The following is a 25,397-nucleotide window of genomic DNA, read 5'->3' as shown; positions in this document are numbered from 1 at the left end:
ATTATTTTTTTTAAAATGATGTTTGAGTCCGTTATCTTTGATTTTCCTATTAATTTAGTTTTTCTAAATAATATTCTCATTATATTTTTGGCAAAAACTCGTGTGAGACGGTCTCAAGGATCATATTTTGTGAGACGTATCTCTTATTTAAGTATCCATGAAAAAATATTATTTTTTATGCTAAGAATATTATTTTTTATTGTGAATATCGGTAAGATTGACCTGTGTTAGTTCTCACAACAGTTTATGAGACTAAAATTAAAATTTCACAAAATAGAATAATAAGATCTTCAAAAAAATTTAAATGCCCGAGTTTACAATTTTTTCCCCATAAAATGCTATTTGCACCTATTAATTTCCCTTGATCGATTCTCTGCGTATTTCTCCGCCGTCAAGCCGGCCGATTTTTTCGTGAGCGAGAGCGTACGAGGTAAGGGACGAAAACTGCTACTAGAAATCTCTCTTCTGATTTTTACAGGATGCGATGTGCGATTGATCCCTTGAAGTATTAACATATTCATATCTGTTACGGACCCTTAATTTGAAATTGGGGCTTCGTTATTTTTCGAATCGGGGCAAATATATGTGCTATTGTTATTGTTGTGAACAAATTACTGCAAGTGTTGAGTCTTCTTTTTTCGATTCATGACGATTGTTGGGTTAATTGAGATTTTGTGGAATGGATTTAAATAGGGCAGATTTAATTTAAGATGGAAGGTAAACCGAACTCGAATTCGTACTAAAGTAGATTTTTCAGTTTTAGACTGTTCTTGGGATGATGATGTGCTCTCCAATCATGTCTTTGATTATATTATTTAGGACTGTCAAACTGTGATTTTATTTTGGTTTATGTTAAATTCTTGGATTTATGGCTGTTTCTATTGAGGTGAAAGAATGTGAACTGAATAGATTTTGGGACCTGCTTAAATCTTAAATTTTTGGGATGCGACCACACCGTTATGGTTGTGATTATGTGTTTTATGAGTTGATTGATTAGATTCGAGAAAATGGACTATTTCAGCTTAGAAACCCTTGGGTCTCAAACTAAATATGAGTGGAATTTGAAGGGAGATACAGGTCCAGATAGAAGATTGAACTATGTCTGGAGAAGAAGAAGAAAATGCTGCTGAGCTAAAGATACCCGACGAATTTTTGAAAGCCAAATGCCTAATGAATTGTGAAGTTTCCCTGATTCTTGAACATAAGTATGAGCAACTTCAGCAGATGTCTGAGGACCCAATGAATCAAATGTCACAGGTTTTTGAGAAATCACTCCAATATGTGAAGCGCTTCAGCCGGTATAAAAATCCTGATGCTGTCAGACAAGTTCGAGAAATTCTTAGTAGATATCAGCTGGCTGAATTTGAGCTATGTGTGCTTGGGAACCTCTGCCCAGAAACGGTAGAGGAGGCTATAGCTATGGTTCCAACAATCAAGACAAGAGGACGTGCACATGATGATGAGGCGATTGAGAAGATGTTGAATGACCTCTCCCTTATCAAGAAATTTGAGTAGTTGCATATTTTCAGTGCCCGGCGCAGGAAAGTTCGTTACTTGCAATGTTGCTACACTGATATCTCAACAGTAGCTTTATCATGTATTGGTAGATATTATCTTGATTCTGTATCATTTATGCTGAACTTGGTGATGTTTTCTTGGTTCTTGAAAATAGCTTGAGAATCTGGTTGTCAACCTGATATTTCAGAGGCTTAATAAATTGTGGTGGAATTTGTAGTGTGCTGATGCTATTTGGAATTTGAAGGATTAGCTAACTGGTTTAATGAAAAAAATTGCATTATTTGTTTTGGATGCCCATATTTATGTCTCTCTTCTAGGATCGCTTACTGGTTTTTGGTTATATTTTTCTGGTGCGTTTTTTAATCTTGTTAGGCTATTGTATTTCAAGATCTTGGCCTCGTCCGCTTGCCGTATATGTGTTTTTCATGTTTAATAGACATGGGTTTACTTTAGAAAAAAAAACATCAATTATGAATTCTAAAGCTAGAATTGGACTTATTGGCTTGTATGGATGAAGCTCTGGTAAGATATTAATCAAGTGGTAAAATTTCAGTCGAAAATTTGAAGTAGGTTTTGAGTACCTCTTCAGAAAGAATTAGGTAGAAAAACAGGAAACTCTGTTTCCCTGTTCTTATGTGCTTTTGCGCATGAAGGTAGGGTAAATTTTACCAGCACCTCATAAAAATTCGAAAAAACCAAAAAATCCCTTGTGTAAAATTAATTACATTTAAAACCATATATTTTTTAAAAAAACAAACACAATACCCCTTGCAATTGACATAAATGAGCTTGAGTTTTTTTTTTAATACGAGTTAAATATGTTTGATTTTTGGAAAATGAGCTTGTGACGTCGCTAACACTACGTAAATATTTTGCGTCGATTGCGTATAAAATAATATATATAAATAAATATTGCGGTGACGTGCTCAAAACAAGGTCAAATAAGACTTAATGAAATCAACTAAAATTTAAAGTACTTTACTTTTGGGTTACATTATTATTATTATTATTATTATTATTATTTAAATAAGAACTACCTAATCCATGTGTGTGAGAACAGACATATCGTACGCCAACGTGGAAAATGTTTTTAGGAAATTGGAAGATTATAATATATACGGCCAAAGGCGGCTAAATTCCCTGCTGCTGCCAAACTTCCCTTTTCCACTGATTTTTTATCCAACCATATATATATATAATTATATTATGATTTGTGGAGTAGGACAGATGATCAATACACTACCACACAATAAATTTTACGTCTAAACGACTATCATAAATTGAATGATTACTTTCAAAATTGTCTTTTTTATATTAAAAAAAACAAATGGATTTTAATGTTGTAATAATTATTTGATATTGATTTAAGTTATTTTACATCAACTTGTCTTTATTTGATAAACAAGACGATTATTTCCTAATGAATGAAGAAAAAGTCCAAACGCGCTGGTGTGCTAACCACGGTCGGAACTTGACCACATCAATATAATATACGTATTTTGATTATTACGAAATTGAATTTATCAATGTCAACACGATGATATCTCTTCTATATAAACACAAATCCTTCACCGTATAAGATCGATAACATTAATTTTGAGAGCTCGTACTTATTTTCAGTATCCGAATTTCGCCGATACGAAGATGTCGATTGGAATCATGGACGTGACTCTGGTGGGAGCTCGAGGTCTAAAAAATGCAGACTTCTTAGGTATTTATTTATATGTATGCCATTGTTATACATAGAGTTACGTTCTTAGGTCGAATTTCTCGGATTATGTTAGAAACCAACCTTAAATTTTGATTATGGTAATTGTTTTTTTTTTTCAAGGGGTGAAAGTGCATTAACATCCCATGTTGTGAATAATATAATGGTCATTTTGATTATTAATTAGTTTCTTTTTCTTTTTGTACGTTCTGAAACAGATAATTTTATTTTAATTTTTTGAAATGTGGAAGCAATATTAGTTAAATTTTATATGCATAACATATTTTTAATTTAATTTTGACAGGCAAGATAGATCCATATGTTTTGATTCAATACAAAAATCAAGAGCGCAAGAGTCGTACTGGTAAACTCCTATTGTCTCTCCATCCATGCATTTTAAATTTCATTAAAAAAAAATTAGTGTAAAATATTGTCAATAATATATGAAGTATTTTAGAATTTTAGAAAAAGTATGGAATTGGATAAATATAATCATAATGTATAGATACAAAGAATGATTCGAATTAAGTTCAAATTAAAATAATGATTATGTTAAAAGACATTAAAATTTAAGTATGAATAAATTTATAACATTTAATTTTTTTTAGTTTTTAATTATTATAATTGGCTAAACTAATGAAATAATGTGTATATATATATGTGTGTATATATATATATAATCAGGGCAAGGCAGTGCACCAGTGTGGAATGAGAAGTTCAGATTCAAGGTTGAATTCCCAAACAAAGGGAAGATTGAGCAGCAGAAGCTTGTTCTCAAAATCATGGATCGCGACACTTTTACTCGAGATGATTTTCTTGGCCAAACAACGTAAGAAAAATTCTTGCATGTAATAACAAATACATCTCGAAAATTTCGACCTTTTTTCTTTTTACTAAATAAGTGATTAAATTTTCCCGATATTCCATCTCGATTTAAGTGCAACATTTGATTATATTTATATCTTAATTATATATTAATTAATTAGTTGCAAATTCCAAAATATAGCATTTATTTGAAGGAACTCTTTGAGACGGGGATGGAGGAAGGCAAGGCTGAGCTTAATACTCAGAAGTATAGGGTTGTTTCTGCCAATCAAACTTACCATGGTGAAATTAATGTTGGAGTCACTTTTACTGCACAGGTAAATATTTATTCACTTCTACAATTTTCAAATTAAATAAATATCAACTATTTTTTTTATGAAAATAATTTTTTTCTTGTACAGGGAGAAACTAATAACGAGCAAGACTTTGGTGGATGGAAGGAAAGCACATTTTAGTCACTTGAATTAATTTGATTTGTTCAAATTCAAGTTCAAGACTGTAAAATATGCAATTATTTCATTTTTTTTAAAAAAATATTTTCTATTTTGTAACTTATTATGATGCAGTATTTGTTTTCTAACACTCTTTTGCTGTATGTTTTGTAATTTAACTGAAATAAAAAAAATTGTGAGTATTTTTATTAATGAATTTTTTATATCTATTGCAATCAAATCATTCTCTTCATTATTTTTTCCCATGAAAAAATAAATTAGTAAAAAGATTTTGTGGTGAAATATGTATGATTGCTGTCCTATCTAGGTTTTGGACGTTTGCATGTGATGAGACTGATAATTACATTAGCACATATTATCTCTTCTCAGAGTTTATCTGTGGTATCAATAGCAAGATAGAACAAAAGTACACTAAAACTGATTAAAGCACACAATTTGTTTATGGAATTTCGAAGATCAAACATGTCCATGTCTCCACTTCTTTCGTTGTTGTAATGTTTTCATTAGAAAACTTTGATATATAATCTTGTTTTACAAACCCGAGTCAACTGATGTCCTAGCACACTCCATCAATCGAGACCATAAGTCCTAACTAATCTACAAACAATCATCCTGATGACAAGCTTGATGATTCACAATAACTTCTACAACCACTTCTTCTTCATCTATTGATAAATATGGGTGACGGTTGAGATGATGTGCAACAATGGATCGTTACATGGTGAGCACGAATGATTCTTGAATAATCTGATGTAGACAATGAAGTCGTACTCTGATGCTCGGATATACCCCTTGAAGTTTAGTAATGTGTGAGCAATATGATGGATGAATTCTCTGCTTTGAGATTGTAAGCATTCATGATGATTCGAGAACTTTTTACACCCTTAGGTGAAGTTGATAGACAATTCTTGTGCTCCCGGTCACTCTCTTAGTTCTCAAGATTTCTTCGACTAAATAATTGACCTTCTCGATATAGTGTTTTTTGAAAAGATTAATGTACTTCACTCTTTTCTTTTGCTGTATTAGATGTTATTGTCTTTCATTTCATGGGGTAGTTAATTTCATCATTTCACCAATTCACCGGATCTGGCTTCCCTGATTTTTGGCTTTACAATTGATGTACGCCCAGAGCTGATCACTTGATTTATCGATTATTTGTTTACACCAAAACCTACATAGAATCCTATCAGTTATGACAAGGGTTTCAATTCTAAAGTGAGACAATTAAACTTTTTATCTTTTTTAATGCTTTTGGTCATCTATAATGACAAATTTCAGTTGTAGTCCCGTATCTTTCAAATTGTTGAATCAATGGTTGAGATTTCATCTAGGCAAATGGAAGAAATATAGAAAAAGCACGAGTTCTCACCGTTAGATTAGCTTAGGCAATTATGATGTATTCTTTCTGTGTCTAAGTAGTCTTCTTGTCATTCAATAATCAAAATTAAAAGGAAAAAAAAGGTTACTATTGTATACTTTTTACTCTACAAAGCGATAAGATTCTGTTTTCTTTTATATTTCTTTCATCTTCTCGCATAGCGCACACATTCAAGAAGATAAATCTCCTACTGCACATATTAGTGAATTAGCACTTATTTTCAATACAAATTTGGCAATTTTTGTCATTTTTCCGTAAGAATGTTAATGTGACAATGTATACATGAACGTTATGTCAACGTGACGTTGGTTTCACATCAGCGCTATGTAGAAAAGAACTAATCCTGCAAAAAAAATAAAATATATTAAAACTAAAATTTAATCATATAAAAACCAAAATTACAAATAGACAAAAATAAAACTTTCTCATTCTAGCATTGGATTGCAACAATTGTATGGTTAAATTTCCCAGAAACTTGTGCAATAACCTATCTTTATATAGTAAGTTATGTGTATCGGGATGGGCAACATGTATTTGATTTTTCTACTCGGAAAGATTTAGGCAGGGTACCGGTTTTTGAGACCCAACTTAGGTTATATTTTTCATAGTTATGGGTCGATGAATTTTAAAATTTTAAATTATTTATAATACTTTATGTAAAATGTTTTTGGAAAAAAATTATTATAATTGTTTTAAAAAAATGACGGGTTAGCCTGCTTAACCCGCAACTCGTGGTGGGTTGAGATTTTTCCAACTTATTAAGTTTGAGGGCCACCCTGTCCCACTCCATTTGCTGGCGGGCCAAGGTGGGGTGGGACAGTCCGTTTGACAACTCTAAATTTCATAACCTAAGAAGGTAATCATGATAAATAAGATAATAAGTAATGATTATAATATATTGCATTTATCATTGACATCAATGTGAGAACCATTGATGCGACGTCTTGTATATATNTCCGGCTCGGTCTCCGACTTAGGGTTGGAAAAATATCTAATTTTTGGTATATCGAGATTATCGTACCGAAAAATGTCGGATTTACCGAAATTTTTGGTACGATAATGATATGAAATTTGAATTTTTGATATATATTGAAATATCGAATAAATAAATAAATTAAAAAAATATATTTGTTAGGTATATCGTATCGACATATCGATATATTGCGATATTTCAGTATAATTGATATGTTAGTTATACATAACGAATCGATATAAATATTTTTAATATCGTAATTTTTGGTAAAACATGCAATATGTATTTTTGGATATAATAGAGTATAGTACATTATAATTAACATCCCTACTCCGGTTATTGCTATCCTAGAGTTTGCATGGAATGTTCCAAATAAACTTAATTACCATGAGAAAAAAAGTCCAAACACATGTCTCGTCAGACGTGGTCCAAATTTGACTTCTTCATGCCTCGTACTATACACATTTTTACCATAATAAAATTGAAACAATCGTGTCTACACACGATACCTCTTCTATATAAATACTACTCATTTTATATCATCCAAAATTTCCTGTAATATTAGTTTTCTTGTTATATTCCAAGATACAGAAATGACAACTGGGATAATGGAGGTCACTCTCGTCGGAGCTCGAGATCTAAAAAATACCGACTGCTTTGGTAAGAATTGGGTTTTACATCGATCCGATTTTGAATTTTTTTTTCCCCTTCTTACAAGGAAGGATGGATTTGAAATTTTCGTTTTGTTTATATACAAATTTTCAAATTCTGAATCGAAATGACGACTTCTTTTATGATTGAAATATATCCAAAATATAAGTTTTCACACTTTTAATATGGGAGAAACAACTTAATTAATTTATGCATGATATACATTTTCGTTTCGCAGGTAAAATAGATCCATATGTTTTGGTTCAGTACAAAAATCAAGAGCAGAAAAGTCGTACTGTTCGAGGTAAACTCTTCGTCACAATTACGCCGACAATTTTTTTTTTTTTAGAATTTAAAATATAAAAAGGCTATAAACTAATATATATTTTTATTTAATATAACATTATTTAATATATTTTTTGGTCAAATTACTAATTAAATAATTATGGGAATATATATTATAATCAGGGCATGGAAGTCATCCAGTACTGTGGAATGAGAAGTTCAGGTTCAAAGTAGAATTTCCGGACAAAGGGAATGAACAACCGAAGCTTGTCCTCAAATTAATGGACCGTGGGATATTCTTCGCCCCCGATGGCTTTCTTGGCCGAACAACGTAAGACTCTAAATTTTTGGTATAGACTTTCGTGAGACGATATTAAATTGAAAGATACAAGGGAAAAAAAATATTTGTCTTATATTTTTGCAATAAATAATGACTATTTCATATAATTTTATTTATTGTTTTTCTATAAATGAATAGAACTTGGTCATATTTTGTACTTTCTTGAAATTTATTTTTTTAAAAAAAATAAAAATTCGTCACATGCCCGAGTTTCGAGACATGTTCGCGATCACATGAGAGGCAGCACCTACCCCTTGTTTGCCAATTTTTTTCTCAATATTTTTATGATTTTAATTTATATTGAATAATAAATAATTCACGTGTTTTGAGTCTACTTTCCTCCCAAACAAACAAGAATATTGGCTCCACTACGATACCAATCACATGTATTTTTTTTTTAAAAAAAATACATGTTTTGGACAGTTCATAAAATTATATTTTATAAAATTTAAACTATTTTATCAACTTACATGCTGTTAAATTGTATTTTGAAACAAAACTATTAATATGCTTGGAAGAAATAAAATAATAGATTTTGAAATAATGATTTCTTTGGTTTTATTAGACAATTTTTTTTCAATCATCATTGTTATGGAAAAGTGTTAGCGAAATGACTAATAACAAAAGTATAGAAACAAACTCGTAAAGACAACATTAAACTTAAAGTATGAGTGTCATGTATTTAATAACAAAATTTGTCATCTCACCGAACACAACTTACAACTTTCATCGTATTGTGCTCTCCAAAGAGCAAATGTGTTTCGAAGATTTAACCGGTATATATCAAAGTGAAATATGATTTCGAACGAGCTGATACAACTGAAATTTCGTAACACTGGATCTAAATCCAGTGTGTCCAATTTTCTGCGAAAATGCTCATTTTCGTCCATCTTGTTTAGTGTTTCTCCCGATTCAGTCCCTCTTCTTTCCCGTCCTACCGTCGTGCTCCCCTTATCATGTCAAGTATGCATTTGTGTCAAATTTTCAAATATTAGAGTCGATTTTATAACACGACAGAACCGGGAAGAGACCTCAACTATGGAGATCACATTATCATACCATATGGTTTGTATTTTAATTAATTAGTTTTTACAAATCGAAAAATGCAGCATCTATTTGAAGGAAATGTTTGAAATTGGGATGGAGGATGGAAAGGCTGGGATTAATACCCAGAAGTACAGAGTTGTTTCTGCCAATCGAACTTATCATGGTGAAATTAAAGTTGGAATCACTTTTACAACAAAGGTAAATCAATTTAACCCAAAACCCCCCTTGTCCAATAATTTAAATTATTTCAATTTATTTAAATTCAAACATTTCTTATTTATGACAATGTTTTTTGATTTACAGGAAGAAACTGCTGATTAGGAGCAAGTCTATGGTGGAAAGACTTTCTAGTTATTATAACTTTTTCAAGAATGTTTGATGTTTTATATCAAAAATATTATTTCGACCCATCTCAGGAAAATAGATATTTGAGTAACCATAGTCTTTGTTACTTACCGATAAATAATGGTAGCTTCGATGCATGCCCCACATGATTTGGATGGACAAGATTCACACACATATGTGATTTTAAAAAAATTAGTGGACCTCATGTATGTGTGGCTAAATTTGAGCCCTTAATTCTATTATGGGGTAGTGCCCCTACATGTGAGATGAAATCAACCCTATTCATTTTGATAATTGCAACTTAATTTTTGGTAATTTTACGATTATCAGTATCTTACAATCTGAAAATTTTAATAATTATAATGAAATCTTTATTCTATAATAATCTCCCAATTTTTTTATAAAATAAATGAATTATTCATATAAAAAATTATATATGTAAAAATATGTCAAAAAGTAACTATTGATAGAAGTAATATTGATAAGAAAACAAAGGAGAGAGTGAGGTGAGGGCCAATTCCACTTTGCAGCCGCTTCAAGCCCCAAAACAACTACTTTTTTTTTTAAAAAAAATAAAAATTCCACTTCACAATTTCACTACACTTTAATCACATTTCACGAATCCCCTTAGGAAAAATATGACGAGCACGATAACCAAAAATTGACCAAAACACCAAATGATTTGTGCTAAAGAAAAATGGGACCATTGTCTATATTAAAATCGTCAAACTCTAAAATTCTTGCCGGTAAAAGTTTGGCCAAATTGCCAATTAGAGGGTACGATGTTCCACGAAGTCGAGGTCCTACGATCGCTTCCTCTCACGCGGAACGAGAGCGACTGCCCCGCCAATATGGCGTTGGATTGCCAATTCTGGCCCCAGTTTCGGCTCAACGGCATCCAACCGGTTTTCGACCCTTTGACCCAAGCATTCACGATGTCTCCGGCTCCAGCCACGTTTGTGATCAGTATCAGATTGAAGTATTTGAAGCCATTTATTGTGAACCTTATCCCTCCTTTCTTGTGGCATGGCACCCTGCTCGTGAATCAAAAGCGTGAGCAAGTAGAAATTCAAGAATCTAGTTAAACTTATTCCCTCATTTATTTTCGACCCTTGTACCGACGAAATGAAAGAATCCATTATATCAGAAAGTTAAAAAACGGCTTTGTTGAACTTACCACTAGCATGCACTCTCAAGAAAATTAGGAACAAAACAAAAGTGTGGTGGCTGACCTTCTATAGGAAACAGGGACAATCCCTGCCCTGTACTCGGCAATCTTGAGGAACATGGGCATGGCGAGATCGAAATGAGGGCGCGGAGGGTTGCACCAGCCGCCGTTGTCGTTGGGCAGCGCCCAGTTGGGCGGGCAGAAATTGGTGCCCGTTACAAAGATAGAGGGCCTGCCCGGGTGGCACCACTGCGGCGCATCCCTACATTTGATCTCGAAGCAAGCGCCGCAGGTGAATCCTTTGTTGAATAGCGCTGTGCTCAGCGCCGCATTGTTCACTCCATACCCCTGGCTGTACAAGTTTCCATACCCACAAGCACCCCCTGATACACAACACCACATTATGTACATGTCCCGATTATCGTCTAACTCAAGACTCTTACGAATATTTTAACGAATCCAAAGTTATACGATACACTAGAGATATTTTAGACATACCCATTGTCCCCGAGGCATCACTGCCGCCGTAAAACGTAGCATGAGCTGTCTGCCACGTCGAGGAGCCGGTGTAGACTCCAGGGATCCTGCCTTCAACGATGCTCGATGCTAGTAGGAGGAGAAGGGTACTAGAAATGATTGTTGAAACACAAACTATAGCCATTTTTTTGGTTAATTTTAGGTTTCTAACATGTAATATAGATTGCTCAAATATGGAGAATGAAAGATGGATGAAATGCTACTACTTATTGAGGAGAACTTCATAGTTCATGCACATCTCCCATAATCAATGTTTTCCTAAATTAATGCGTATATTGGCGGAAACTTTTGAATATCAACCCTCGGGGATTCTATCTTGACAAATTTGCCCTTAGATTATGCAATTTGTTTTATAAAGAGAGAGATGGGATTACCGGATTAAGGTGTTTTTGAGGGGGTATTAAAGGGAAGTAAAGGTGTGTTTCCATAGGAAACATATTTACTCAATGGTATGAAACGGTTCCGCCGCTTCGCTTGAATATCAAGCTGTGCCATTTTACCGCCTCGGGGATATCATTTCCAAGATTTTCAATTCTCTTTATATTCTTTTTGAAACTTTAATAATAACTTTAGTTAAATGTCATGTTTGATCCCTTAAATCATCGACAAATTTTAAGTGTGTTTGGATCGAACGATTTGAATTAAATAATTTTAATATAAAATTTAAACTCGTCACACCAATTTAGATACTCTTGAATTTCATTAATTAAAAATCAAAATATTTCCTATAAAACCTTTTATTTTCATTGTGGTAATGAAATACAATTACTTCTATATCTTTATAAATGGTTGTAGGATCTTATTTATTTAGAAAGTGGAGGAGATTAAGCCTAATGGAACTTATTCGTGTTCCATGTTCATACTTTTTTAAAAAAATTATATATTAGTTTTTGTTGGTTAATAGACGTGACATAATATTAATTTTTAAATAAATCTAATTATGTTCTTTGGAGATGAATTAATTTTTTAAAAAAAATCATATTTAATATTTCAAATTGATGTCAAATTGTGAGTATATACGACACAATATAATTTTTCCATATTTATAATAATATATTACAAATTTATAATTGGTGATTAATTATGGAGAGCATTTTTTGAGGAAGGAAACGTCCCATCATATCCTACTGGCCGCCCCCCAAATCTGGCATTGATTTGAGAGGAAATTCTCGTTAATAAATTCTCGTATCTGTCCATAATTTAAAGAGTGAGTGTTGTGAGAACGTCTCACGATCTTAATCTGTGAGACCGGTCAATCCTACTCATATTTACAATAAAAAGTAATACTCTTAGCATAAAAAGTAATACTTTTTCATGTATGACCCAAATAAGAGATCCGTCTCACAACTACGACCCGTGAGATCGTCTCACACAAATTTTTGCCTAATTTAAATTCCAATTTTCTCGTTAAATGGGCAATAAATTATTACTAATACTAATGTATATATATAATATACTTTTGTGGAAACTATGTGTAGGACCGATTGCGAATTGATTAACAAACTAATAATTTTGGGGAATTAGTCAAGTTATTATATTTAGGTGGTCAGTATTTTGCCTATGAAATATAGGTGAAAATTATTTTAGGCGGTGTTTTAATGTGAGATCTGACGATAAATGATATATAATAAATTGAAAATATGTAATCGATTAATATTTCATCTGTCGTGTCATGATAGTGTAATTAACTTAACTACCATATTTTTTTTAAGATAAGATATATTATTACATTTTGATTGAATATCATAATTTGTTTTCATGAAGATGGAACCGTATTTTGATGTGTATCAGAGATATAAATAAGTATGTGGTTAATTCTGGTTGTTAGTTGGTAGTTAAAAGTTAAATATTTCATCTTATATCGTGTATTATATTACTCACCCAATCCGGGTATGCTTTTGTTTTCTCTATCAGGCATGTGAGAATCATGCTTCTTGGAGTCAGAGCAATGAATATTGTTCTCTTATCAAAAACAAACTAGGATTTGTTCATGGCTTCATTTCCAAACCATCAGGGTCTCATATTGGTTAGATTAAGTTTTTTTAGAATTGCGTATACATATATGGACAATCTTCATCTATTGAGCTATTTTATTGGGATGAGGTTATACTCAAGTCTATAATTTTATCATGGAATCAGAGTTCAAGCTCATCATTATGTGTTGGATTGTTCTTATAAACTATATGTTAATGTTTTGTAAACTTCACGTTTCAGTTATTCATTCATGACGTGAAGTGGTCAAGTGGGTGTGTTAGATATCTCACATCTACTGAATTAAGCTTGTGGAAATTGTACATATGAACTTGGACATTCATCATCCTTTAAGCTAGCTTTTGAAGTGAAATTATGTCAAATTTTGTAATCTTAACATGATATCAGAGACCAAAACCGTCATTATGTATTACACTGCTCTTATGGATCACCCAATAATATATTGTAAATTATTAGACGTAAAAGATGTGTTAAATATATTACATTAGCTTAATTAAGTTGTTGGAGGGATGTTTTAGAGATTAAATAAGTTGTGTGGTTGATACTGGTTGTAGCTGGTAGTTAACATTTACAAAGCAATTAAAAGAAGTTAATTAGCAGTTGGTAGAATAGCTTTTCTATAAAAATTTCTACTGGTATCGTTTGTTATATTATTTTTTTCTTCTGAATACAAAGAGTAATGAAACTCCATTCTCGAGTTCTCAAGTGTGATAGTATGATTTTGGGCTAACGTAATATCCTACAAATTACGATATTTAACTAAATTGCATTTTACAAGTTTTACGTGACACGCTCGCTCAATTAAATATGATAAGAGGAAATTGAATTCTTGGTTGAGCCCCTAATGTGTGTTCACCTTGTCACGCATATTAACATAAATTTTTAATATAAAATATATTTATCTTAAAAGCAATTAAACTGATTGAAAATTATATATTTTTTTGCCGTACATACCAAAAGATCAATTAATTTAAAATCACATACATTTATTTCTTTTTTTTAGATACATCCTAGTTGAGCTCTCAATTATGAAAGACGTTTCGAATAATGTTTTCAAAACTGGATCGGATCTATCAATTTGACCGAGAACCGATCACGAGTTCGGTCTAAAACATACTAAAACTATTTTAGCGTCGAATAGGCCAAATTCGGTTAATAATTGGTCGGACCGGTAAACCGATTCAACCGGTTTTCTCTTCTAAAAAAACCTTAAGCTTAATATTTGGTTATATATATATTATTACCTTTGGGTCGTAGAATAGTAGGTACAATTAAATTCTCTATTATATAGTTTAAACTCGGTGCTTTGAAGAGCAGATTTCCCAGCAGAAAATTGGTTTGGTCAAATGTCTTTCATTTATTAGGCGGCCAATGACTGAACCTTTGGATTACTTGACCAAACAAAGCGTAAAACCAGGGGAAAAAAATTGCATAATTTAGGCAATTTGTCACTAAGGAACTTTAACTTTTCCACATGAGAAATTCTTTTTATCGAGTTTGGCAAATTTTATAAAAAGTCACGCATCATTAGGATATAATAATAATTGCTCAAAAATTTGGAATCTTTCAATTCATAGAGTCGATTCCTTGAATATTTGTTCAAATATTTTTGCAAATCTAATTCAAACGAAAATTCTAAAGCAAAAAAATTAAAAGATAATGGACCACACATGACAAATCAAATTTGAATATCTTTACAAAAAAACCGCATTGTGATCGCCCCTATATCCGTCCTTACATTATCGGACATCCAACTGCACATTTCCATAATGCTTGGTGTCGCATGAAAGTTTAATAATTTGTGAACTTGTCAATGCTTACATTTTCAAATTTGATTGCTCAAGCGACTCAGCTCGGTTCATACTTCAAATTTTTTGAGCCCTTACACCAGTTGTTGTATCATGAAATTTAACGACTGAGCCAAGAACTCTATGATAGACAAACAACCAAAAGGGCTATCGGATATATATCATCTTAGACGAACTAAGAAAGCAAAGAGCCAGCCCCTCCAGCCTAATCTGCATAATCCACGGAGCACACTGTCGACCATCGAGCACTTGCTTTCTGTATTTAGCAAACAAATGCCAGTCGACAATCACCCAAATAATGGTCAAAACACAGCTTTGTGTGACGTTATGAAATCCATATTGAAGGGGAGGGAAAAACTTATTAATTAGATAAGTTCTGTTTTGATTTTCACTTGCATGTTTTTATATATTCCACCTAAGTAAGCCTCTATGAGTTTGGCTTTCGACAACCTGTGACATCCTGAATCCATATTGAAGGGTAAAAGAACTTGTTAATAAGATAAGTTGTAGTGTTGAAAAGAATTTAAATCAAATAAAGCCAAAAATGCTTTTGAAAGACCACGAGTTTGCTCCTCGGTATAGATTTGTACAACACTTTTCGAAAAGAAACATGAATCAGGCCTCAAGATGATGAATCAAATAAAGAATCACTATACAGTTTTACATGACAGGAAAAAGTTAAAACAAAAAACTCCTCTGCACCCCTATATGGTCATGGTGTATAATTTAGAGTTACAATTGCAGCATCCGTCATCGGATTTGAGTTCTTCCTAGAGACCAAAGGCCGGTGTCCTTCACTGGTGTCTGGAATGCACAAAACTTGGCAGTATGAGAAACATAGTTTTGGATGCAAGAATCAGACAAGAGAGCCACCCACACATGATATATGTGAACACAGGACACAACAACCATTCGGCACTTACAGGCGTTTTCACGGATGGAAAAACATTCCAAAATCTGAGAGTTTCATCCCCTGCTCCAGTTACTATTGTCTGCAGAAGTTGAGTTCAATATTTTATATATACATTTTAAAAGATTGAAGTCAAACACTCATTGTACTAGGTGTTTGTGTCGCGAACGAGACAGTGTCTGATTTTACCTGACCGTCAGGAGACATTGCTAAGTAAAGTACTCGTAAACTATGTCCGGTAAGTGTCGCAACCTATTAAGGGGGGTGGGGGGTGATCAAGATGTATAATTTTTACATGAAAAATGGAGTAAGGTGAAATGAAACTGTCATTTTTTTTACCTTTGCCATGGATGGATATTTCCACACCATTATCTGATTCTGTGAATATCCATGAGTGCTCACTAGCTCGTTCACGTTTTTACTCCACATTAGATTGCATACCTAAAAAATGACAATCCAAGCACAAATTATTGAAGTTCCTGAATCTTATTTGTTGTTATTTTAAACATCGAACACCTTGGATCTATATGTTATTTATGTATCGATATGGTATAATAACAAACCTGGCTTCCGGTATCTACACTATTTAGTTGGTTTCCGGTTGTCGTATTCCAAAATCGGATGCACCGATCAGCTGTTCCTCCTCCGGAAGACAGAACACTATTTTGGTGAGGCGACCAGGCAATGGCCTTTACAGCTGCAGTATGTTCCGTCAGCTTCAAGATTGGCTGCTGTGAATGCTGATTCCACACTAATAGCTGAATCCCCGGTACCACATATGAACACAAGTTACGAAAATTTTCTGGGTCAAGACTCTGATACAAATTGCAATCCTACTCTGAAATTTATCTAGTATATGCTGAAGATTATTACCTGATTGTCATTACCACCCGATGCAAGTTCTCGGTCGTCATGTGACCATTTCAGCCCACATATCTACAATAATCGAAGGCAAAGATTAGCCTTAGCTCCAAGAAATGTAATGCAAAATGCTGAGGTTTCAAGAAACAGCATTTTTCAGTTTTCACCTCAGATTTGTGTCCCACGAGCTTGGAAATATAATCACTCGGGACACGAAGATCATGCTGAAGTATGGTTCTATCTCTACTTCCAGAAGATAATATGCGTGAGCTCCAAGCCAACACTCCGGTTCTTGTTTGATGTCCTCCCATAGTTCTCAATCTCTTGCACTGAGTTCCATCCCAGACCTATGGCCAGAAAAAAGAAACAATGCGATTAAGCAGAAAGCACCTAAGCAAGAGCCACGCTCACAAAGGACTCAGAATTTACCTGAACTTGTCCAAGATTTGTGCCAATCGATACATAAGACCCCTCTCGTGTCCATTGGACCGAACTGACACTATCATTAGGCCCCAAGTCGCACAACTTTGTGACCTACGCATCAATAAATGGTATCGAAGTTCGATGACTAACACACAATCCAACCATGTGATAGGGATCAGAATTTATTTGAAAGAAGTTTGGCGAACAGAAGGAACTCACTTTACTGTTTGAAGCACTCCATAAATAAACACAAGTTCCCAATCCAACAGCAAGGACATTCTGAGAAGACCAATCGACTACATTGAGATAGAAATCATCTTGAAGGGAAGGTGCATCAAGAACCTGCAAATTATACTGTTATAAATCCTAGCGAAGTCTATTTGGTTGCAAACATATTTAGTCACCAGCATGAATTATGATGGAAGACGAGGTATCAAGAAATTTTGATTACGAGGACAAAAATGCAAATTTATATCTAATCTTGTTACTGAAGTCAGGTTCCCTCTCTCGATCAACTGGAATCTAAACGTTGTTTTGGACAATCAATCTTCCGATACTAGTGCTAACCCAATGTGTAGATCAGCACAAAACCATTACTGGCATTAGCTTTCATATGTGAACTTGACACATAAGAGGAGTAAATTTTATTTAAATAATACGCTTCAGAACATATGCTAATAGAAATACTTTACGGAGGATCTGAGCGACCTTTTATCTTCATTATTTCTTGCATCTAAGCACTGATTCATGCTATCTGAATCTATCAGGTTTCTTTAATCAAGAAAATCCTCCATGGGAAAATTAATCCAACAAAATGTACCTTATGAGGCGTCTTGGGAACCTTCCTAGGTGGCTTTGGAGGTGTAGAAACCTCACCGGAGATCCCATTTTCCTGCCCCAAAATCGAAGGCGAAAACGGAGAATTCGGCCCAGAAGAATGCTGCTCTGTCCTGAACCTTAGCATGTTCTTGTTCGGACTCATTGGCGACCTTCCTTTCGCAGTACCTGCAACAAAATCACATTCAAAATCAGTTCCAAAGAGCTCGGTTCTCAACAACCTGGAATACGCTTCACTTCCCCCTCCTCCTCCTCCACCCTCCTTCACCGGGGACGCCTTCTCCATCAGCCCAAATGTATGCAGTCTCGACGAAGATCTGCACGGAATGAACCTGTCGCTGCACAAAGAAGTGGACTTGGAAGGCGAAGAGGACGCCGATAAATTCGATATAGTCCTCGGTGACATCGATTTTATCGGGGATGAGAGGTTTACAGAGGAACAAGAGAAGGTTTCCAGGCGTAAACTTGTTCCGGACATCGACGCCGGCATATTAATGCCACTTTTTCTTCTCTGTGCTGTATCCATTTTTTTCCTAGTTTCTTGATTGCCTTTGAGCTTAAAAAAATCGTGGGTTGTTGATTTCTCAACAATCTGCGAAAATGGGTGTGCAAGAAAGAAAGGCCCCTCCTCGTATGAGATAGAGAGGTCTCTCTCTTCTTCAATAGTTCTTGAAAGAGAATGGCAATGGCGGACGGAGTTTGAATAAGCTCTCCTGCAACGGTCACTGACTCTCTTAAGTGAGCAGGTAGGCTCCTTGCTTAAGACAACTAGCCGTTACCCATGAATTAGTTCCTCAATTGGGGATAATTTATTAATTTCCTTTCAGATTTAATATCATATCATTAAATTATATTAATTTATTCCCTTCAACTATACAAGTACTTAAAACGCATTATATGATTAATTTATCATTTTACTCAATCAATTTTTAATTTACATCACTTATCCAATTTTTTTTCAATTATATGTGTTATTTTAATTTACTTATTTTGAATACTATATAATAATATTAAAATAAAATTAATGTTATATGATCAAAATCAAGAAGTTAAACTAAAATAGGCATTACAATTTGTGGTATTAAACAAATTTAAATTAAATGACTATTATTACAGTTGTAATTCAATATGTTATTTCGGAATCCGGATAAACATACTATGCATGTAAAGTGTATCATATATCCAAGTTGATGGAGTAGATGATAGTGCATGATCAAACCAGTCACACATTCGATTTCCTTTACCGACATTTTTTCGTTTGATCATTGTTGCACATGAGCTGAATAGTGTGATTATCTAAGTGACGTAGTTTGCAGGTTATTATATTAAGTCCGATTGTCTATCCAATACATACTAAAAAAGTAACGAATGTGGGTATTTGATACTCTTGACTGAATCTTCGACAAGACAATTTTTTCTAGCAATTAGTGGGCAAAAAAAAAAAAAATTTCACACCTTTCAAATCTTTAGGAAAATAAATTACCTTTGAAGGAAGCTACCGTGCTCTTTTTTGTATTTATCAGTAAGGTAATACTCATCTATTAGATATACAATTTTGATATGTTTCATCACATCCAATAAGTGAATGCCACTTTAGAGATGAACACATAGATGTTCACGATTGATGGACAATATAACAAAATTNAAATTCTTCTTTGTGAAGCTCTATTACAGATGAGAAGAGCTGATGGACACCATATATATCAAGTATAGCTAATATAAAAACAAACTATCATGCTTGTCTGCGAGTACACTCATTGCCCCGGCGCCGAATGGATATATATGGCCCCGAACAAGGACGACTACGATTAACATTTAAACATTAAATCCCTTTTAGTTACTTGGCATAAACCTCTCCTTTATGAGGAAGAGGCGTGAGTTTTTTTTTTTACCCATCCCAAGTAATTGTGATAGTCGTACTAAAAAAACATCCCTTTTAGTTGACTGATATCAAAATCTTAGCGAGACATAACATTTTTACTCGTAAGATCTCAACAACGAATTCACCGGCGAAACAACCTTCTCACTGTCTCGTAAGATTAAACATAAATTGGAACATATTCTTACGTACCCTTTAATTCTTAACATTCAGCGCCAAAAATTATTGTAGTTTTTTAAGAAAAGTTTTCATCGAAAGTTTATAGCTTAGAATATATAAAACAAATATTTACCTTGTTGAGTTCTTGCAAAGGTAAAACTTCTCAAGGGCTAAAGTCTTTCATCGTGCACGAAAATGTTTTTTTTGGCTTCATATTGATATTCTCCAACTTTTGTTGTGTCGCAGTTTGCTTGTTCTCCTTCCATTGGTCATTTGCTTCATATAAATAGATCGATCTCCTTGGTAGTTGAGCAGCTTGCTAAACATGTTCTTATCTAGCATTATTTATAGAACGCCTTGTGTTTTTTTCTTGTTGTCTGTCGTCCACTCCATTCTAGGATTTTCCATTTACACGGTTCCAAATTTGGTTGGTCTCCATGATCATTGTGTTAGCATATGTGTCTAGCGAGCCAACTTGTGACTTAAGCTATATTGACTATTATGTAAAAATAATTTTTATTTTAATAATATTTTACGGTAATATCCAATTATAACATTTAATTTATATGTATACTCATGCAAGTTGCATAGATAAAGTCCTTGAATATATAAAAGGCACCATGAGGTTTGCATAACAACGTAAGATCATAAAACTCATTAAGAAGTGTACTGTATATTCTAAATATGATCTTAGTCGATTTAGCCGCCTAAAATAAGGATAAAAGTCGCTTGAGCCTGAGACTGTCATCTATGATGTAAACGTCATGTTTCATTGGTAAGTGCATGTAGATGTTCATTCATACAGATGACTGATAATTTGATGATGCACTAAACAACTTTCCATCGGACTGTCCAAGTGGTTATCACTTACCGAGTTGATTAATTCATGGTTATGGTTGCACATCATTAGTTCTTTGACCCATGACAATATAGACGCTCTATGTGCTAGCATGTACTTTAATTCGTTTACCGACTCCATTGAAGGTCATCAGGTGGCGAGATCAATCGTAGTTTTGAAATACATAAGAACCAACGCATTGTAGTCCGAGATTCACCGTTCGCCTATGAGTGAATATATCATCTATGATCTGATGAGTTAATAGTGCAAGAAACATCTGACTAGATTAAGACAAGTGCATTTTGGAAATGTGTTTCATCAGTTGCATATACCATTTCACTATTAATACTCAAAGATATATCACATAATTATCGAATTTACTCTCGATAGCAATGATTGCTGATTTGATCGAAATATATGAATTGAAGGAACCGTATTGTACACTAACCATAACTTAAGGTTCTTGCAGGCACTATCAGTGATACTTAAGAGATCATGATGCAATGCTACTAGATGTTGTTACCATGATCTGTTGGATACAATTAGACTTGAATTCTGACGTTCTTGATCAAGAGAGTAATGAAAAGAATGAGACTAATTAAGGTAATCTCGAATAAGAACAAATGTTGTTCTGAATCACATGAAGTTGTGAACCCACGACTAGTCGTATCCATAAACCATTGAGGGTCACAGAAGTATCAGATTATGTGTCCATGTTGAGATAATCAAATTCAAAGAGTTGAATTTGGCGATTGTATTTTGATGTAGATTAAACCGATTATTTATAAATGAATTTATAAGTTGATTGCATGTAATGAAATATGTGAAAGTTAGCTTAAGAGTGAATTAAGTGAGGAAAGTGAAACTCTCTGTTTTAGTTAAAAAGTTAACAAAATAAGCTGCTGCAAAAAATGGATCGATGAAAATTTTGATCTTCAATTTTTTTATTTTTCATTATACGAAGGAGATTTGTACCCTCGATACATCGACGTTGTCTGATCGTCGATCAGAGTTCTAACGAGTTCACAATTATTTATTTAGTAAATTTAAAATCTACTAATTAAATAATAATATTAATAGTGGTGACTACTAAACGTAAAATTCTCGTGAAACATTTTAGAATAGTTTAAATTAGTTAATTAATTGAGTAATTAAATAAAATTTATTTTATTTAAAGCATGAATATATATATATATATATATATATCTTTGTGTGTGTGTATCTTCTCTCCTCTCTCCCTTAACAAAAAATATCGGTCACCCCTATATTTTGGAGAAAATATTTTGGCCACCATCCTTCCACCTCACTGCCGCTTTGACGCCACCTCAACACAGCCGAATTTCTGAAATTTCGTCGATCCAATCTCGACACAAACTTTGTTTAGAACTCTAGTACAATTTATATAGAAACAAAGTTTATGATCATGGACTTGATTTGATGATGGAAGAGATTTGTTCGTATGACTTTACAAGAAATCATATATCCGCTTAATAATCAGAATAGTTGGAGCCGACGTTATGTACGCAAAAGTAAATTAAATTAAATACCATATGAATGTTTATTTAAATAATACGAGGCTGAATGACGTTTTGAATCTAAAAACAAAATTTTAAATTTTCGCTGCATTTTTGGTGCGAAAAGATATGTCTGCATATATAATTTCTTTTTGTCATAACGACCCTCTTAAAACAATATCGAGTTCTTGTTTGAAGATGCCATCAACTAACATTCTCCTCAAATTCATAGTATCATCTCTAATATCAGTTGTTCGGATCGGTTAAAATTTAGAGTACATGAATAAAATATCTATGTTTTTGAAAACATTTTGGTTACGCGGTGAATTGAGTGTATTTTGTTTTTGTTAAGAGAACGAAAAAAATAAATACAAAAAATAAACGTGTAAACATCGAACCTTACAACTTTATAGAGGTTTGATGGTAGATACCTCTATTCTTTAATGTTTTGGATAAATATAGTTTTGGTTAGAGGTGTCTCACTCAACCTAGGTGTTCACTCTTTTTTCACAATGAAGTTCATAAATGAATATTATGAAAGAGAGCTTGATCAATGGTAGGCACGTTTTGTTAGAGCTGATTATACTAATTGCGATTATTTAATATAAAATTAAGATTAGTTATATAATCAGTAGGAAACAAGTTAAAAATCTTGGAGTAGGTATCTTGTGAGATGATCTCATGGATTTTTATTCGTAAGACGTGTCAACCATGTTTATATTTACAATAAAAAGTAATATTTTTTCAAGTTGACCCAAATAGAATTTTTATCTCACAAATTAACTCAGAAGAACATCTTACAAAATTTTTCATGAAAACTTTGCTTTTTAAAATTATTCATGTAAAAAGAAAAATGAAGTAAATCACTCGATAAAATACTTTTAAAATCAAAGAGTGTGCACATATATGGGCCAAATATTATCCAATAGTTTTAAGTAGACCAAATCTACCTTTTTTACATGGAAAAATAAATATGTATGGTTTCCGGTGGGGTCGAATGAAAGCATTAACAGGTTCAATGTATCCTTAATTTATACCAGCCGCCTCGGTTTCCTTCAATTACTGTGGAAGGAACTTCGGATTTTTCAGATCTGAAACAATAGAGTTTTGAAAATAAGACGACCTCTAGATGTCGATGTCTTCGAATTTCTGGTGTTACAGATGCAACCGGTTCGTTAGCGTTTTGACCCAAGATTCCGTCAGCTGCACCGATTGCAATGGCGGATTCGTTGAAGTGGTTGACACTCCCACTCGATCTCCGATCTCCAACTCCAGGAGACACCCTTTTCCGTCAGCTTCCGTTCAAAACCCCGATTCGAGCTCTGGTCCAGGGCCGGATCTGAGTCCGAGGTTGAGACGGAGCCGTAGGAGCGGAGGAGATAGGTCGCCGTTCAATCCGGTTATCGTTCTCCGTGGTCTTAACGATGGCGGGGATGGAAGGGAAGCTGCTGCTGGATTCGAGCTGTATTATGATGAAGGAGCTGGGTCGGGTTTAAGACCCTTGCCCGCCAGTATATCGGAGTTCTTACTTGGGTCGGGTTTTGAAAGATTGCTCGATCAATTGGCACAAATTGAGGCTAATGGGATTGCTAGAATTGAACGAAACACGCCTGCTTCTAAAGCTGCCATTGGATCTATGCCCACAGTCGAGATAAGTGGGCAGCACATAGCGCTTGAATCGCACTGCGCAGTTTGTAAAGAGCCCTTTGAGCTGGGGGTTGAAGCTCGTGAAATGCCTTGCAATCATTTATACCATCAAGATTGTATTTTACCCTGGCTTTCCTTAAAAAATTCGTGTCCTGTCTGTAGACATGAGTTGCCAACTGATAATGAGAACGTTAACAGAAATCATGATGTGAATGAAGTGAACAGGGGTGAGAATGAAGTGGCGAATGATGACGAGACCGTGGGACTAACTATATGGAGATTACCAGGTGGAGGGTTTGCTGTTGGAAGATTTTCTGGAGGGAGAAGAGGTGGAGAGAGGGAATTGCCCGTGGTTTACACAGAAATGGATGGTGGTTTTAATAACAATGGGGTTTCAAGGAGAATTTCTTGGGGTTCTAGAGGAATCGTGTCAAGGGATAGAAGTGGATTGAGGAGGGTTTTGCATAATTTGTTTGCTTGTTTCGGTTTAGGTGGATCCTCTAATTCTGGTTTGGATTCTAGAATGAGTCGGAGTGGCTTGCTACCATCGGTTAGCTCGACTTCGAGACAATTTAGTAGATGGGGTTACGAAATTAATGGTGAGAATGTATAAATTGGACTGATGAGTTCTGGTGGAAGAACTCTGTTTCTATTCAAATTATGTATAAGCTGGATGTGCTACAACTGAAGAATCACAAGTGTTGTTTTCTGTTCTAGATTTCTGGTGCGGTGACATTTGGCTGATATCCGAGATGAAGTTAGTTGTGCATAAACATGACATAAAGTTGATGAATTGGAGGAATATAATACTAAAAATTGCAGGACTGGGTTCTCGGATATGGGAATAGAAGGTAACTAACCAAGCTATTGGAACTTGAAGGAGTACCTTTTTCCTTTTCGCATTTGTTTTCCTTCACAATTTTGCAAATGGTAGTTCCTCTGTTGTTGCTATTTGTGTACCTTTGTTTCTATTTTAGCCTAGGAAGCTTGTTGTATTATGGTATATGGGCAAACTGATTGGTGGCTTCACATATGGAAAACTTATATATTGTTGTGGAGAATGCGTATTTGTTTGTACTGTGTTATCACGTGGTTGATTTTCTATATATATATATAAAAAAATTTATGTTGTATAGTTGCAGTTGATTTTGTCACTTTAAAAGGTTGAATTTTGGATCACATCATGTTGTTTTGGTGTACAAATGTGGGAAGAGAAATATACTTGTAGAAATGTATTATACATTGTTTTGTAGGTTAAGTTATGGTATGGAATATTTTTTGAAGTGCCTGGGATAGTAAAAA

At 33.9% G+C, this 25,397-nt stretch overlaps 5 protein-coding genes across 7 annotated transcripts; 3 read left to right on the top strand and 2 right to left on the bottom strand.

Moving 5' to 3' along the window:
• The first annotated feature begins 313 nt into the window (after positions 1-313).
• Positions 314-1,755, top strand: LOC140973925 (DNA-directed RNA polymerase II subunit 4). Of its 2 annotated transcripts, none has more exons than XM_073437069.1 (2): positions 314-430; positions 1,068-1,755. In XM_073437069.1, exon 2 carries the CDS (start codon positions 1,099-1,101, stop codon positions 1,513-1,515), a length of 417 nt encoding a protein of 138 aa, XP_073293170.1. In that variant the 5' UTR covers positions 314-430; positions 1,068-1,098; the 3' UTR covers positions 1,516-1,755. The 2 variants fall into 2 exon arrangements, with proteins under 2 accessions (XP_073293170.1, XP_073293172.1); XM_073437071.1 differs by having other exon boundaries at positions 315-430; positions 1,078-1,755.
• A 1,309-nt stretch (positions 1,756-3,064) lies between these two features.
• Positions 3,065-9,513, top strand: LOC140972601 (synaptotagmin-5-like). The gene is made up of 9 exons (XM_073434997.1): positions 3,065-3,229; positions 3,531-3,590; positions 3,911-4,055; positions 4,233-4,368; positions 4,453-4,505; positions 7,390-7,514; positions 7,744-7,809; positions 7,974-8,121; positions 9,240-9,513. The coding sequence occupies exons 1-9, from the start codon at positions 3,163-3,165 to the stop codon at positions 9,496-9,498; spliced, it is 1,059 nt and encodes a 352-aa protein (XP_073291098.1). The 5' UTR covers positions 3,065-3,162; the 3' UTR covers positions 9,499-9,513.
• A 456-nt stretch (positions 9,514-9,969) lies between these two features.
• Positions 9,970-11,547, bottom strand: LOC140973924 (expansin-A4-like). Its single transcript, XM_073437068.1, has 3 exons — positions 11,189-11,547; positions 10,755-11,073; positions 9,970-10,556 (listed from the first exon to the last, which is right to left on the bottom strand). Exons 1-3 carry the CDS (start codon positions 11,349-11,351, stop codon positions 10,247-10,249), a joined length of 792 nt encoding a protein of 263 aa, XP_073293169.1. The 5' UTR covers positions 11,352-11,547; the 3' UTR covers positions 9,970-10,246.
• Positions 11,548-15,549: 4,002 nt separating this feature from the next.
• On the bottom strand, positions 15,550-18,776 carry LOC140973921 (protein FIZZY-RELATED 3). Of its 2 annotated transcripts, XM_073437066.1 has the most exons (11): positions 18,042-18,776; positions 17,441-17,563; positions 17,228-17,332; positions 16,966-17,145; positions 16,811-16,873; positions 16,501-16,695; positions 16,277-16,378; positions 16,127-16,189; positions 15,951-16,019; positions 15,775-15,831; positions 15,550-15,743 (listed from the first exon to the last, which is right to left on the bottom strand). In XM_073437066.1, the coding sequence occupies exons 1-10, from the start codon at positions 18,582-18,584 to the stop codon at positions 15,778-15,780; spliced, it is 1,497 nt and encodes a 498-aa protein (XP_073293167.1). In that variant the 5' UTR covers positions 18,585-18,776; the 3' UTR covers positions 15,550-15,743; positions 15,775-15,777. The 2 variants fall into 2 exon arrangements, with proteins under 2 accessions (XP_073293167.1, XP_073293166.1); XM_073437065.1 differs by having other exon boundaries at positions 15,550-15,831.
• A 4,686-nt stretch (positions 18,777-23,462) lies between these two features.
• Positions 23,463-25,139, top strand: LOC140973923 (probable E3 ubiquitin-protein ligase RHC2A). Its single transcript, XM_073437067.1, has one exon. The coding sequence runs from the start codon at positions 23,578-23,580 to the stop codon at positions 24,706-24,708; it is 1,131 nt and encodes a 376-aa protein (XP_073293168.1). The 5' UTR covers positions 23,463-23,577; the 3' UTR covers positions 24,709-25,139.
• Positions 25,140-25,397: the final 258 nt, after the last annotated feature.

This window comes from Primulina huaijiensis, chromosome 3, assembly GCF_012295235.1.
Source record: "Primulina huaijiensis isolate GDHJ02 chromosome 3, ASM1229523v2, whole genome shotgun sequence".
Taxonomy (NCBI): Eukaryota; Viridiplantae; Streptophyta; class Magnoliopsida; order Lamiales; family Gesneriaceae; genus Primulina; species Primulina huaijiensis.
Note: the sequence above shows the minus strand (reverse complement) of the source record. Positions and strands in the feature narration are given on the sequence as shown.